At 57.0% G+C, this 14,237-nt stretch overlaps 2 protein-coding genes across 2 annotated transcripts; both read right to left on the bottom strand.

Moving 5' to 3' along the window:
• Nucleotides 1-1,007: 1,007 nt before the first annotated feature.
• Nucleotides 1,008-7,181, bottom strand: LOC308529671 (putative serine protease 45; the record flags this gene model as incomplete). Its single annotated transcript, XM_081105902.1, has 6 exons — nt 1,008-1,241; nt 1,569-1,732; nt 2,947-3,221; nt 3,678-3,825; nt 5,107-5,130; nt 7,103-7,181. 6 exons carry the CDS (start codon nt 7,179-7,181, stop codon nt 1,008-1,010), a joined length of 924 nt encoding a protein of 307 aa, XP_080962028.1.
• A 2,939-nt stretch (nt 7,182-10,120) lies between these two features.
• LOC308529670 (serine protease 44-like) lies at nt 10,121-13,182 on the bottom strand (the record flags this gene model as incomplete). Its single annotated transcript, XM_081105901.1, has 5 exons — nt 10,121-10,357; nt 10,892-11,055; nt 11,719-11,984; nt 12,582-12,824; nt 12,866-13,182. The coding sequence occupies 5 exons, from the start codon at nt 13,180-13,182 to the stop codon at nt 10,121-10,123; spliced, it is 1,227 nt and encodes a 408-aa protein (XP_080962027.1).
• Between the last annotated feature and the right edge of the window lie 1,055 nt (nt 13,183-14,237).

The following is a 14,237-nucleotide window of genomic DNA, read 5'->3' as shown; positions in this document are numbered from 1 at the left end:
CGCTCTAGGTACTGGCATGGCTTTTAAGGCATCTATTTTTTTTAATGTAGGCTATGAATAATACATATATTTAAAATCATAAAGATACATTATTTAAGGATGCTACTGATGATTACTTCTGGGTAAGGGAGCAGCACTGTGGTGGGGTATATGAGAGGGGGAATCTTTTCATGTATTTCTGAACTTTTAAAGTAAATCACATATTCAGCTATTATATTCATATTCGGCTATTATAGTTTTTAATGTAAAGAAAAATGTAGCCATGAACACGTAATACTTTTGTAATTAGTATGTTAAAATGCCACTGAAAGAAAAGTAAAAGCTTCCCAGCCGGCATGGCTCAGTGATTGAGTGTCAAACCAGGAGGTCAGGGTTCAATTCCCGGTCAGGGCACAGGCCCAGGTTGCAGGCTCGATCCCCAGTGTGGGGCGGGCAGGAGGCAGCCGATCCATGATTCTCTCTCATCACTGATGTTTCTGTCTCTCTCTTCCTCTCTGAAATCAGTAAAAATATATTGTCTTTAGAAAAGTAAAAGCTGACTCGGAGCATTGTATGTAGGACCTTCCTATTGTCAGCCTACGGGGAGCGCTCCCTACAGCACGCCCACTTCACAGATGAGAAAGCTGAGGCCGCAAGCCCTTTCCCTGTGCCCAGCACTAGTGATATAGCAAAAACATCAGCCACCTGGTGGAATTAATTCCAGGAGACCCTGCCCTCCCACCCACCCGCCCCTAACAACCAGGGCCACCCAGAAAAGAGAACAGAATCAGCTTACATTGGCACAAATTTAATCCCTACTGTTCTGGGCCCCAATTCCAGAGCCCTCAAGGCCACATGCCCCTTCTCCTGGTCAGCCAAGGCCTTGTCATCCACCACGTCCCTCCCTATGGGATGCCCAAGCAGGACCAGGCCTCCCAGGGGCCACGCAGTCCCCACCTTGACTCTTGTTGAATAGGAACACATGGCCTTGGTCTAACCTTGATCTGGCCCCGTTCTGGAGGGGGAGATCAGGGGCCCATCTGGAGAGGCAGCAGCCAGGTCAGGAGAAGGAGCCAGACGGAGGTGCAGGGGCCTGAGAGAGCCCTGTTGCTCATTTGGTTCTTGATCCATTTGCTGTATTTGGTGACGCGTGTGTACACACCTGGGTTCTGTGCTTTGGCACAGGCCTTTTCCCAGGACATCACCCCAGCCAGAATCCACCTGTCCTCCACTTCGCAAGCCAATGGGCCCCCAGAGTCCCCCTAGGCAAAGAGAGAGGCGTGACGGAGGCTCTGGGCCTAGCTGGGACCAGGAATCAGGGGACCCAGAACGCCCACTCAGAGTTCCACTTGGAAGATCCTTTCGCTTCCTTCAGTATCTCACTACCCAGGGTCCTGCTTCAGCGCCAGAGTTGGGGACCTGCCCCAGAATATTAGGCAAAATCAAAGTCACAGGGAAAGAGGGATGGGAGCAGAGCCCTGCCTAGGGATGGTGACAGAGGGAGGCCAAGCTAACCCCTCCCTGGGGACCTTCCCCTCACCAGGGAGTCCTTCCCAACAGGAGAGCCCTCAGAACCTTCCCAAACTCACATTGCACAGGTTTTCTCTATAATTGGTGGCACAGATCATGTCCCCCAAGATAAGGGGGAGGATGTGGGAGATGGGGTACTCTTTCCGGTAAATCTGGTCACACCTCTTGTTGTCCATGATAAACACCTCCGCCTCCTGCAGCTCTGGGGTCAGTGTGGAGTTGGCTGCCGAAGAGCCCAGAAGGGCGAGGATTAACCCCTCACTCCACCCAGCCCTGGCCATTTCCCAGGGTCCTGTCACCTCCATCCTGGGGACTCAGCCCGCCCACCCCTTAGCACTTCCACGGCCTCCTTTCCTGGCCCTCCCCCTGCCGAGAGGCCCAGGTCTGGCAAGCCCGTGTCTCTCTGGGAAGCTGTCGTCTCTGCCCCAAGCAGGTGCAGTCCAAGTCACAGGGACAAGCTGAGAGCCAGCCACATGCTGCTGCTCTCCAGCCTGAGCCTGGCCCCGGCTGTGCCCTCCGCCACCTGAATGAAGCTCACTCCTAGAGGTAGCTCAGGCAGACCCTCCACCCAGAGCTCACCCCACACTCCTCTCAGCTGGAGCTCAAGATCCCCTGACAAGCTCTAACCGGTTTGGCTCAGTGGATAGAGCATCAGCCTGCGGACTCAAGGGTCCCAGGTTCGATTCCGGTCAAGGGCATATGCCTGGGTTGCGGGCACATCCCCAGTGGGGAGTGTGCAGGAGGCGGCTGATCGATGTTTCTCTCTCATCGTTGTTTCTAACTCTCTATCCCTCTCCCGTCCTCTGTAAAAAATCAATAAAATATATTTTTTTAAAAAATCACCTGACAAACCCGGCAGGTGGGGCTCAGGAGTTCAGCGTGGACCCTTGAACCAGGAGGTCATGGTTCAATTCCCAGCAGGGCACATGCCTGGGTTGCAGGCTCGATCCCCAGTGTGGGGCGTGCAGGAGGCAGCCGACCAATGATTCTCTCTCATCATGGATGTTTCTCTCTCTCTCCCTCTCCCTTCCTATCTCTGAAATCAATACAAAAATATCCTTTTTAATAAATGATCACCTAACAAGTCTTTCCCTGTCACCCTCCACTCGGGTGAGCTCCCTGGGGGCAGGGCATGTGCTCCCATTGCCAAGGCTCAGCGTGTGGCAGATGCTTGAAGTTCGTCAAGTGAACACATGAGTGAGCGAATGTGTGGCTCCCTGAGTCTGAGCTTCTGATAGGCTGGGCCTGACTGAGGGCCCACGGCAACGGGCAGCAGTGCCCACGTGAGAAGCAGTCTTAACACATTAAGGACCAGGGGCCGGAGGTCACGGCCATGAGTTCCCTGAGATGCCCTGTGAGGGGGCCAGGCAGGCAAGGCCCCAGGAGGAACTGCTGCAGCCTCTGTGGGACCCCCAACCCCAACCCCCTCCTGCTCACCTAAGTAGCGCAGCTTGGCCTGGCTCCAGCCGGTCACCCAGCACTGCATCCCCACCTTCAGGTCGAAGGTGGGCTCCGGGAGGCAGATGGGCTGCACGTACTTGCTGAAGACGACGGGAGTGTGCAACTGCAGGAGGGCGACGTCGCCTATGGTGAAGGTCCGGCCCCAGAACTTGGGGTGCATGATGATGTCCTTCACCTGGATCGAGACGGCCATTCTGGGGTTCGTGGGCTTCAGCTGAGCGGTGCCGAGAGTCACGGAGTACTCTTTGGTGCTACAGGGGACACAGAGCCCCACCTGGTAGGTGTCAGGGTCCCCAGGACACCTGCTCCTACCTCCACCCAAGACCCCTCCCTTAGCAGGCGTCCAGCGGATCCAGCCTGGAGGCCCTTGGGGCCAGAGATCCGGCTGCCTCCCCATCCATCATTCAAGTTGATTCAAGGTGGCCTGGTCTCTGTGTTGTGTGTACAGAGGTTGGGCTACATGTATGTTTTCATGCATTAGGAGTGGGGTGCCATACTGAGTTTGTTGCCCTACTTAGCACACGGTCTTCGTTGCTTGGGGCTCCCGTCTCAGCTCAGTCCCTGGCTCCCTGTGAGGTCCCCCTGTCTGGGCACTCCTTCCCACGCCCCCTACCTCCCCATTCATGTTGCTTCAGAGGAAGCGAGAAAGCCACACAGGGCCTGTTGCAGCCCCGGGTCTCCGGGCCCCCGACGCGGGCCGCACTCACCCTTTGATGCAGTGGGCAGCAGTCACCACCCATCTGTGGTCAATGAGGGCCCCTCCACACACGTGCTCATCTTCCACACGGACGCTCACCTCCCAGGGCCAGTGGCGGCTCATGTCATTGTCCTCCGGCCACCAGGGCTTGCCACAAACTTTAAGAACAAGATGCCGAGGAGATGCAGTGACCACCCAGAGGAGGATCGGAAGGACCGCAACCAAGATGCCCCGGGGCATGTGCACCAGGCCGTAAACCCAGGGCTTGTTCCCATTTCAGAGATAGGAGAGAAGGGCAGTGGCCGCTCACAGCGCTGCGCCAGCAGAAAATGACAGTGACAGACATGAAACGCATCGAGATAGCGACAGCACGGGGGGACACGAAGAATGTATTTTCTGTTGGGTGTGCTGGGTAGAGAAAAGTCACTGACTGTGAGAGTAAGTTGTTGAAGGATTATATATACACAAAAAACGTACACAAATGCCCTGGCTGGTTTGGCTCAGTGGATAGAGCATCGGCCTGTGGACTGAAGGGTCCCAGATTCAATTCCGGACAAAGGCACATGTCCAGGTTGTGGGCTCGATCCCCAGTAAGCGGCATGCAGGAGGCAGCCAATCAATGATTCTCTCTCTCTCTCTCTCTCTCTCTCTCTCTCTCTCTCTCTGTTCCTCTCTGAAATCAGTAAAAATACATATATTTTAAAAAGGTTGGAAAGAGCGTAAAGAGAGGGAATAGGCCCTGACCGGTTTGGCTCAGCGGATAGAGCGTTGGCGTGCGGACTCAAGGGTCCCAGGTTCGATTCCAGTCAAGGGCATGTACCTTGGTTGTGGGCACATCCCCAGTGGGGAGTATGCAGGGGGCAGCTGATCGATGTTTCTAACTCTCTATCCCTCTCCCTTCCTCTCTGTAAAAAATCAATAAAATACATTTAAAAAAAGAGAGAGAGGGAATAGGAGTGGAGCACAGACATAAACAGGAATAACTTAATCAGTCAATCAAATAATTCAGGACAGTCAGGGCAATAGGGGCCCATGAACAAGCAGGATACACCAGCCCCCACCCGTGAAGCATCAGGAAAAGGCAGGGAGACCCAGAAGAGCTGGTTCTGCGGGCACTGCCACGGGCCCCGAGGTCCTTATGTGAAAGGAACCATTTGGAACCAGGAGGTTTCTGTGCAGCAGAGGGGCACCTCCCCTGTCGGATGCAGCCTGGGCTGGAGGCAGAGGCCCTGTGTCCCACAGGGACGCTCTTTCCTCCCACCGGCAGGTCTGTATGTCCCGGCAGCACAGCTGGCCTTTGGAAAGCAGGCCCCTCCCACTACGTGCCTGCTTCCTTCAGGCCCAGAAACACTAGCCACAGGTGACCCTCTTCAGAACCCCCCCCCGCCCCCCGCCCCCAGGAGCGGAGGCTCTCCTGCAGCAGGGCTCAGCCTACCCACCTGATTTGGTGTCTTCTCTGTCACCTGGAGAAAAGGGGCAGAGATGAAGAGAGCGAAGAGGGGTGTTTTCATGAATGAGTGCATTTATTCATTCACCAGTATTTCTCATCTCCCACTCGTTCCCAGCCCGGAGCCCCGAGCTGTAGGACACCGGTCATCAGGCAGGTACACGCTGCACTTGCCCTCCAGGGCCACGCGGCCAGCAGGGGAACAAGTAAATGCAATCCCCCGAGGAGGTCGATGCAGGGACGAAGCCACAGATGTCAGGGGAGCCCCGAAGAAGCCGTGGACAGAGAGGCTCTGGCAAGAGGGGTCATTGTGCCGGGTCTTAGAGAGAAGGGAAGCCACGGATGAGAAGTGACGATGACATTCCTTACAAAGGCAACACCGTGGTGCAGGCCCGAGCTCTGGAGGATAACGGGCAAGGCCTGTGATGGCAAGAAAGGCAGCCAGGGGAGCAGAGTCCGGGAGGAAGAGGCCAGTGAAGATGGGACGTGGGCCGCTGGTCTTGTGAAGGCAGCGAAGAGAACGGTAGGAAGGTGACAAGACTGAGGGCAGCCAGGCCCCACCAGAGGCGCTGCAGAAACCAGGCAAGAAATGTGGAGTCTGAGTGAAGACGGAGTGTGAGAACCGACATGGTGAGCAGAGGGGGGACTTGGGGACATGGCCAGGTCCAGGATGACCCCCTCCCCATCTCTGATTCTAGAGACGAGTGGCTGCCATCCTCTGAGTCAGAGGAGAGAGTGAGGATGCCCAATCTGCAGGAGGAGGAGGGCTTCCCGCAGCTGAGACGGCTCTCGGCTGTCCAGGCGGAGGCGCCAGCAGGTGGGTGCTCGGCCACACGCTGGGCAGCATCACATATAGGAGATGGCAGCTCACCGCCAGCAGCAGGGAGAGGCCGACAGCACCTTAGGGAACAGCAATCCATCGGGGATGAGCACATGGGCGGCTGGGAGGGACGAGAGGAGCAGGAGGTGGTGCTGAGGGAGAGAGCTGAGACCTTCCTTCTGTTGCTTCTGAGCCTCCCCTGCATGTGATTGAAGCCTCTTGGGGGAAAGGGTGAAGGGTTTAACAAGTACAAGCTGTAGTTACAGAAGAGTCACAGAGACCGCAGAGGGAAGTCAGTGCTCTGGTAGTCCCTGGGTGTGGTGCCAGGTGGAAATGTCTGTATAGGACATGACAGTCTACTGCTGCACTGTCCGCCTGGAACTGGTACAAAATAATATTGGATGTAACTTCGATTGAAAATTAATGTTTCAAATTAAAGTTTCTCGTTGGGCACTCCCCAAACCACGGTGTCTGCGCCTGCACCAGTCATGCCAGCCCCCGGTGGGCACCTGGGGACAGGGAGACCCCGCTGCACCTGCGAGAAGAACCCTAACTCTCAGTCATTGCTGCTCCCGATGCATCAAGTGCCCCCTTCCCCTCCCCTCCATCTGGTTCCAGGAAACCGCCTTTGACTCTGTTTCACCTGCGGAGGGGAGACCACCCAGGGCTGCGTCCACTGAGGAAGGAGGCAGCCCGGGTGGGCGCGCTGGGTGGGGAAAGAGGGTCGGGTTGCGGATGAATTGTGGAATATTCTGTCACATGGAGACCTTGAGTCTGTGCCGGCCAGACCCCATGCCCAGGTGGGGTACCCCGGTGCCCAGCTGCCTGGGGCGACGAGAGAGGGAGGCTGGGGATGCTGAGAGTGGGTGGCTGGGGTCTCAGCCACGAAGGTCCACGCTGCCAGCAGACAGAAGCGGCTGACCCCCCGGGAGAAAAGTCGGGGGTCCCCAGGAGGCTGCAGGCCCAGCGGGGGCTGGGGGAGGAGGCCAGAGAGGGCAGGGGGTTGGCATCGCTGGGAGGTGGGGGGGGGGTAGTGGAGGAGAGGTGACTGTGTGGGGGGTCCCAGAAGCCCAGAAGGCTGGTCAGGGCCTCCAGGGGGGTTGGGGGGTGAGGAGCGGAGGGAGGAGGGGAGAGGGGGGTGGGGAAGAAGCGGGGATGGTCACCTCACCCCGGCTCAGCGGCAGCAGCAGGAAGAGGAGGCTCAGGCCTCCAGGACCAGCGCGGAGGCCCCGCAGTGAGGCGGCCATGAGCCCGCAGGCGGCACCCGCAGAGTGAGACGCGCAAAGGCACCCCATGCGCACGAGGCGCCTCCAGCACGTTACCTGCCGGATCCCCAGGCGCGAGCCACCCTCCCCATACCGCGAGGGGGAGGGGGGGAGAGGAGGTGGAGAAGGAGGAGGGGGAGGGGAGGAGGGAGGAGGAGGAGGAGGAGGGGGAGGAGGGAGGAGGGCGCCCCCGGAGCCCCAGCACCCCCACCCCCACCCCCACCCCCGCTCCAGTTCCTGGAAGGCGACCTCGGAGCCCTGGACCCCAGATTGCCCCCAGATGGCCAGCCCCACCACAGCGCCCGCAAGTGCCTTAAATTGGTGACAGCGCCCCCAGAGCCTGGCTGGTGATCCCTGGACCAGGGACGGCTTCTGTCCCCCAGCCCCGGCTGCACCCTGGTCCCTGTGCTGGGTGCATGGGACTTACCCAGTTTATCTTGGGAATCTGGAAAGCTCCCACGGTGTCTGGAAGGACGCTGTCCTTGAATCGCTGGTGTGGTGGAGATTGGGAGACCGAGATCTCTGTTTCTCTTGTCCAGTGTGGATGGCCCAGCTTTGGGGACCACAGCTAAGGGGGTGCAGATGGGTGCCCACCAACAGGTGGGTAGAGGGGGCCTGTGTCCCTGTGTGGAGCGTGGTCCCCAGGGCGGCAGCAGCACTACTTGTCAACTAGGTGGAGAGGCACCTTCTCAGCCCCGCCCAGACCCGCAGGCCTGGGAACTCTGGGGGGGAACCCGGGGTCTGTATTGTAACCAGCCCTGCAGGGAATTCGGATGCCGGGAAAGCACAAACCACAGCCGAGTGGAGCCATGAGAAGGAGAAAAGCTACCTGCTGACCAGGCTATGGGAACAAGAGCGTCAGCTGACTTTTAACCGATGACTATTCAGTGGCTCCTTAAAGCAGCTGCTTGGATCCGCATTAAGAGACTGGGTTTGATGCCAGCTCTGTCCCACCCAGCCTTCCTGGGCACAGGCCGCCCTCTGAAGCCCTGAGGGAAACCTGGGCCGGACAGCAGGGTCAGGAGACCCGGAGGGAGTGGCCAGAGCGAGGCAGAGACTCTGGACCACTGGGCCCTGGAATGAGGACAAAGAACTAGATCCAAACACAATGACTCTCTTCACTCTAATTCTTTTTTTTTTAATATATTTTATTGATTTTTTACAGAGAGGAAGGGAGATAGCTAGAAACATCGATGAGAGAGAAACATCGATCAGCTGCCTCCTGCACATCTCCTACTGGGGATGTGCCCGCAACCAAGGTACATGGCCTTGACTGGAATCGAACCCGGGACCTTTCAGTCCGCAGGCTGACGCTCTATCCACTGAGCCAAACCGGTTTTGGCCACTCTAATTCTTTTTATGCTTAAAACTTTAAGTCAAAACCACAACACTGTCTTTTTTAAATAAGCAAGTATAAGGATCTATCGATAAAGAATTGCGGAAGATCAAAAACACTATCATTTCAAAAGCTTCTTTACTTCAGAGAATAAAACTCACAAAATATAAAGTCTGCTAGTCTGTTTGCATCAAAAACCCCAATCTGCTCAGCAATGTACAAGTATGATGGTGCTCATTTCATTAAACAAATGTGTGTGCCATTGACTGGAGGCATCTTTTAACAAAATCAATGTGTTTCAGATTCTATTGAAGTAACAATATACCTTCAGCATATAAATGTCAGCTAGTGGGTGCCTGGCTAGTGTTGCTCAGTGGTTAAGCATCGACCTATGAACCTGGAGGTCACGGTTCGATTCCAAGTCAGGGCGCATGCCCAGGTTGCGGGCTTGATCCCCAGTAAGGAGCGTGCAGGAGGCAGCAGACCAGTGATTCTCTCTCTCCTCTCCCTTCCTCTCGGAAACCAATAAAAATATGTATATATGTATATTTAAATGTCGGCTAGTGGGAAATCAGCCGTTCCCATGTCAGTAGTTATCCAGAGAGCATTCATATTTTGCATCATAAAACTGATTAGAGACTAATCCTTTGTGTTTTCATGAATAAGAAACAGAATGCTAAAAATGTATAATTCTAAACAATTCCCAAAGATACTTCTGTTAAAAAAAAAAAAGCAAAATACTGAAATCAATGTTAAAATTAAACATAATGAATAGTTTCTTAAATATGCAACCTGAATGGCCTGTGTAAAGTACGACTACCTTATGAGACAGAAAGCTTCAATCTCATCATTTATATTCATCATCAATATGTAAATCACGTACATCTACATTAGCCCACAAAGTCCAGGACAGCAGAGCTTCAGAACACACAAGACATTCTCCAAACATTTATTCGACTGAAGTCAGAAATCTCGGCACTCCTTCCTGTCTCGACACAACATGGGGTGAGCCTGGATATGGCCACCAGGGCACTGCGGGAGGGGGTTCCGAGACCGGGTTGACCCAGGAGGCTGACGTGGCAGAGGCTGGCACTCACAGGTGGATCCATATGGGGTGCAGGGAACTTCTCCCCACCACAGACAACCGAGTCCTGTGGAAATCACACCACGCAGGGTGGCACCTCGCTCGCTCTCTCTGGACGATCACCAAGCTGACTGGTTTGACAGTTATCAGGCAAGAGCCTGAAACCACTGGGTCTGACGGTGTCCAGCGCTGATGGCGTCTCTTCCTCGGTAGACCTTCTCCGACACGTCCATGCGACACCTTTCTCCTGAGCAGGCCAGCTGGCCCCGGAGCTGGATGGTTTCAGCCTCCCTCCCAGCAGGTGTAGGCGGGGCCGGGGCCCGGGACTGGAGCACCAGGCAGGACACTTTCGGGGACTCCAGTCTCACTTCTCCTCTCTGTTACGTGGCTCCTCAGAGCCAGTGGGTCCCAACGGGAATGTGAGGGGCGGGCACTGAGGAGAGGGAGATGGGAGGAGAGGCCTCGAGGGAGACTCAGAAACAGGAGGGAGCAAGCCTGTGGTCACAAGGTCACCAAGACGCCCAGGGACAGCACCAGACACAGGGGCAGGGTGGGGAGGACTGCTGAGTCTTGAGAAGAAGCCTGACTCATCTGATCAATGACCCAGTCCTTGAAGAAACTAACTTCTGTGTAAACTCCAGGATATCCTTTGCGGCCACAGCCGATGCCCCAGCTCACAATCCCCACCTGGACCCAGGTGTTATTAAATTCACAGACCAGGGGGCCCCCAGAATCTCCCTGGAGAGAGAGAGAGAGAAAGAGAGACAAATGGAGGAATGAAAGACCAACATCAGAGCCGGCTGGCTGCCTGCAAGGCACTGGACACACGTGGGGCGCCCCCAGCCCAGGTTTCTGAGAGATTTACAAGTTGAAAATTTGTGAACATACTCAAAAACTGTGCCCAGAAAATATTGACTATCAACAGAGAAAATGTACATACTCTGAGACAACAATAACGATTAAAGCCCTTACCTAATGCATTGCCTGTCACACAGAAGGGGCTCACAACATGTGACCCGTCTCACTGGTGTGTCCTGCCTGGACCCCCCTCCTCCCTGCCCCCCTCCAGGCAGCATCCTCTCCTCTTTACTGAAAGGCTGGGTCAGGGTCAGGCCAGCCGGGCAAAGCCCCTGCAGCGTGTCCCGCTGAATCCCCTTCATTTGAATGGAGAGTGAATGGAGGGGCTGGCAGGCGATGCAGGTCCTACTGCCTGTGATGAAGAACCCCAGGGGACAACCCCAGGGCCGAGGCAGCAAAGGGTCGTGGACTGACCTGGCAGGAATCCTTTCCGAGTTCGTTGTAACCACAGACACACCCTTCCCTGACTACGTCAAACCTGGTTCCCAACTTTTTCTTCAAGATCTCATTACACTTCTCATGGCGAATGATTTTTAGCTCAGCCTCCTGGAGCAATTCGGGGGCAGCCTCCTTAGGATCTGGAAAGATAATATCGGACAAGGGGGTCCGCTTAGTGGCACCCACTCTGGGTTCCACAGAGTGTGTTCACACACAGACACCCTCTTAGGGCAGTGGATATTGTCCCCACTGGACACTGCAGGAAAGGAGACCCAAAGGTGACATGGGGAGAGGAGGAGGTAAGCATCAAAACCAAGACGGGAGAAGGAAGTGCTGATCAGGACCGGAAGAGGCGAGGCCTTACCAGCCTGAGAAATCAAGCCAAGCACCTGTCACCCTGAGTGCCATTAGGAATCGCGACAGGTGTCCAGACATCAGGACTTTCTTTCACTTGGAGCAGGACCACAGACTTGCATCAGGAAGTGCCAACCCAGCTCTCCCAGGGGCAGGAGGCCCTGCAATGTCACTGAGAGGCATCTCTAAGGCCTCTTCTCACTGAAAACTCCCCAAGCACCGAGGCAAGTACTTCCAGTTGGGGCGGCTCCGATTAGCAGACAAAACCCACCTGAGCTAAAACCCACCTTGCTTGTCACCCAGGGTCCTGACCTATTAATAGAAATGTGCAACCCCATCAACGTACCCTCCTCCCTTACTCTCTTGCTAGAGAACTGCCTCCCTGGTCTCCCTTTGGCTTCAACCCCAGGGCACCCCTCCCCGGGCCTGAATTGGCTTCACAGTCTCACCTTTTTCATGTAGTTTTCCCCACCCAGTCACCCAGCAGTCGGTATCTGTTTGCACCATGAAAGTCTTCTCGGGGAAGCACACCGGCTGGATGTGGGTGGAGTAATTCACAGGGAACTCGAGCAGAACCAGTGCAATGTCGTTCTCGATCGTCTTGAAAGTGCTGAAATCTTGGTGGATGACGATGTCTCGCACTGGGACTCTGACTGCCATTTTGGAGGCGTGATGCACGTGGATGCCTCCGACCTTCACCGTGTAATCCAGGAAGCTGCAGAGAGACCCTGATGGTCCCAGTCCCTTCCACACGGTCTGGGTTCTTCCCAGCCCCGTCCTATCTCCAACGCCAGCCATCAGCCACTTCCCTCCCTCCACACCGCACCCCTTCCCCAGCCCCAGCCACTCCATCCAGGGGTTCTCAAAGTCTGGTCCTCGGATGAGCAGCATCAATATCACGTGGGAACGTGTCAGAAATGCAAAGTCCTGAATCACAACTTCTCGGGTTGGGGACAGGCCATCTGTATTTAACAAGCTCTGCAGGCCTTTCTGGGCTCATCAGAGTTCAGACCACTGATCTAGCCAAATGGGTCTACTACACCCACCCGCGTCAGCACCCCCCCAGGGGAGTCTCTGCCCGCACTGCCCCCACTGCCGTCTCCCCCTTCTGGCCGCGGTGAAGGCTAACCAGCACTGGCTTCAAGCAGCGGCTTTGAACCTGGTTTTGGATCTGGACGGTCCAGGCTCCCAAGGGCCCTAGCACCACCTGCCTCTGACCACAACCTGAAGAGAAAGCCCGGGGAGGGGCCAGGGCTGGCTCGGGCCGCACGGCATCGCCGGCCAGGAGGCGGCCGGGGCCTGGAACACTCACCCGAAGATGCAGTGGGCGGCGGTCAACACCCAGCGGTTGGCAATGAGGGAGCCCCCGCACACGTGCTCGTCCTTGATCTGCAGGCTCACCTGCCAGGGCCACTGCCGCTCCGCCGCAGGCCTCCCGCCCACGATCCGCATGGTCTGGTGGCCGCAGCCTGGAGCAGGCGAGGAGGGCGCACTGAAGGGCCACGCCGCCCGCCGGCGCCCGCCCCGCCCGCCCCGGCCCCAGCACCGCTGGTCTCTGCGCGGGGCGGCCCAGCAGCATCACCTGGAGCGACGGGCGGCGTCACCCTGTCATCCTTGGCGGGCGGCGTCGGTGTCAGTGGGGCCGCCGCCGTTTCCTGGGCATCAGAGCCCCCTGGGGTCGACGCCGCCAAATGGGGGGACCCGGGGGCCTCGGAGGGCCCCTGAGCGCCTACAGGTGGCAACTCCCGCGGGCCCGCCCCGGGGTGCTGGCGGCCGCCCCCCGAGGGGGCAGGTGAGGGTGCGGGCCCCCCCGCCCCGCCCGGCCGGGCCTCCGGGAGCCGGGGCTGCCGCAGCAGGAGCAGGACCAGGAGGCCCAGGGCGCAGGTGCCGCCCAGGCCGCCCGGTAACGGCATGGGCCCCGCCCGCAGCCCCTCTGCTGCGCCCCTCGCCCCTCGCCCTGGTGTTGGCGGAACCGGGGCGCGCCGCGTGCGTATGTGCGTGCGTGTGCGTGTGCGTGCATACGTGCGTGCGTGGGGTCATCTCGGGGTCAGAGCCCGTTCCCGCTGAGGCCCCCACAGCGCCGGCTGCGCTCCGCTGAGACCTTTCTCGCGCTTCCCTCCCCGGCTTGTTCGCAGTAAAGACTTCAAGGCCGTCATGGCCGCAACGCACAGTCGCTAAGAGCTGGACGCAGCCGGGTGCCCACCGGTGACGAGTGGACTGAAACCGGCGGTGCCGCTGCGGATGGAATACGACGCGGCTGCGAAAAAGAACGCGCTCTTCCCACTCGCAGCGCCGTCGGACGGACAGACGGACAGATGGGCCGGGAGAAGCCCGTCGGAGGAAGGTCAGTACCCATGACCTCACTCACCTGTGGAATCGAATGAACGACATACACTGATGAACAAAATAGATCCGGAGACCGGAAGCATGGAGGAGACCGTCCAACCTCGGGAAGGCGGGGCGGGGCAACCCCAGGACTGGCAGGCAGCTGAGCAAGACGCAGGGACCAGACAGCCGGGGGCGAGGCCTGTGCCGGGCGGGGCAGGGGCGGGCAGGGACAGGTCAGTGGGGCAGGAGGAGACACGGAATAGTTTAAACAATAAAGAATAAATAAAAAAAGAAAAGTAGAACCGACTTAACCTCCTAGCAACAGTGGGGAAAAACAACAACAAAAACGTCAACCCCTTGCCGAGGCCGGTTTGGCCCAGTGGGTAGAGCGTTGGCCTGCGGACTGAGGGGTCCCGGGTTCGATTCCGGTCGGGGGCATGTGCCTGGGTTGCGGGCACATCCCCAGTAGGGAGTGCGCAGGAGGCGGCTGATCGATGTTTCTCTCTCATCGATGTTTCTAAGTCTCTCTATCTCTCTCCCTTCCTCTCTGTGGAAACTCAATAAAATATATTTAAAAAACAAAAACAAAAACAAAAAACGTCAACCCCCTGATGTGACTGTTGCACTGAACAGTACTAGG

Source organism: Myotis nattereri (genome assembly GCF_964212035.1).
Source record: "Myotis nattereri genome assembly, chromosome: 14".
NCBI classification, from domain to species: domain Eukaryota; kingdom Metazoa; phylum Chordata; class Mammalia; order Chiroptera; family Vespertilionidae; genus Myotis; species Myotis nattereri.
This window is presented reverse-complemented; position numbering and strand designations above follow the sequence as displayed.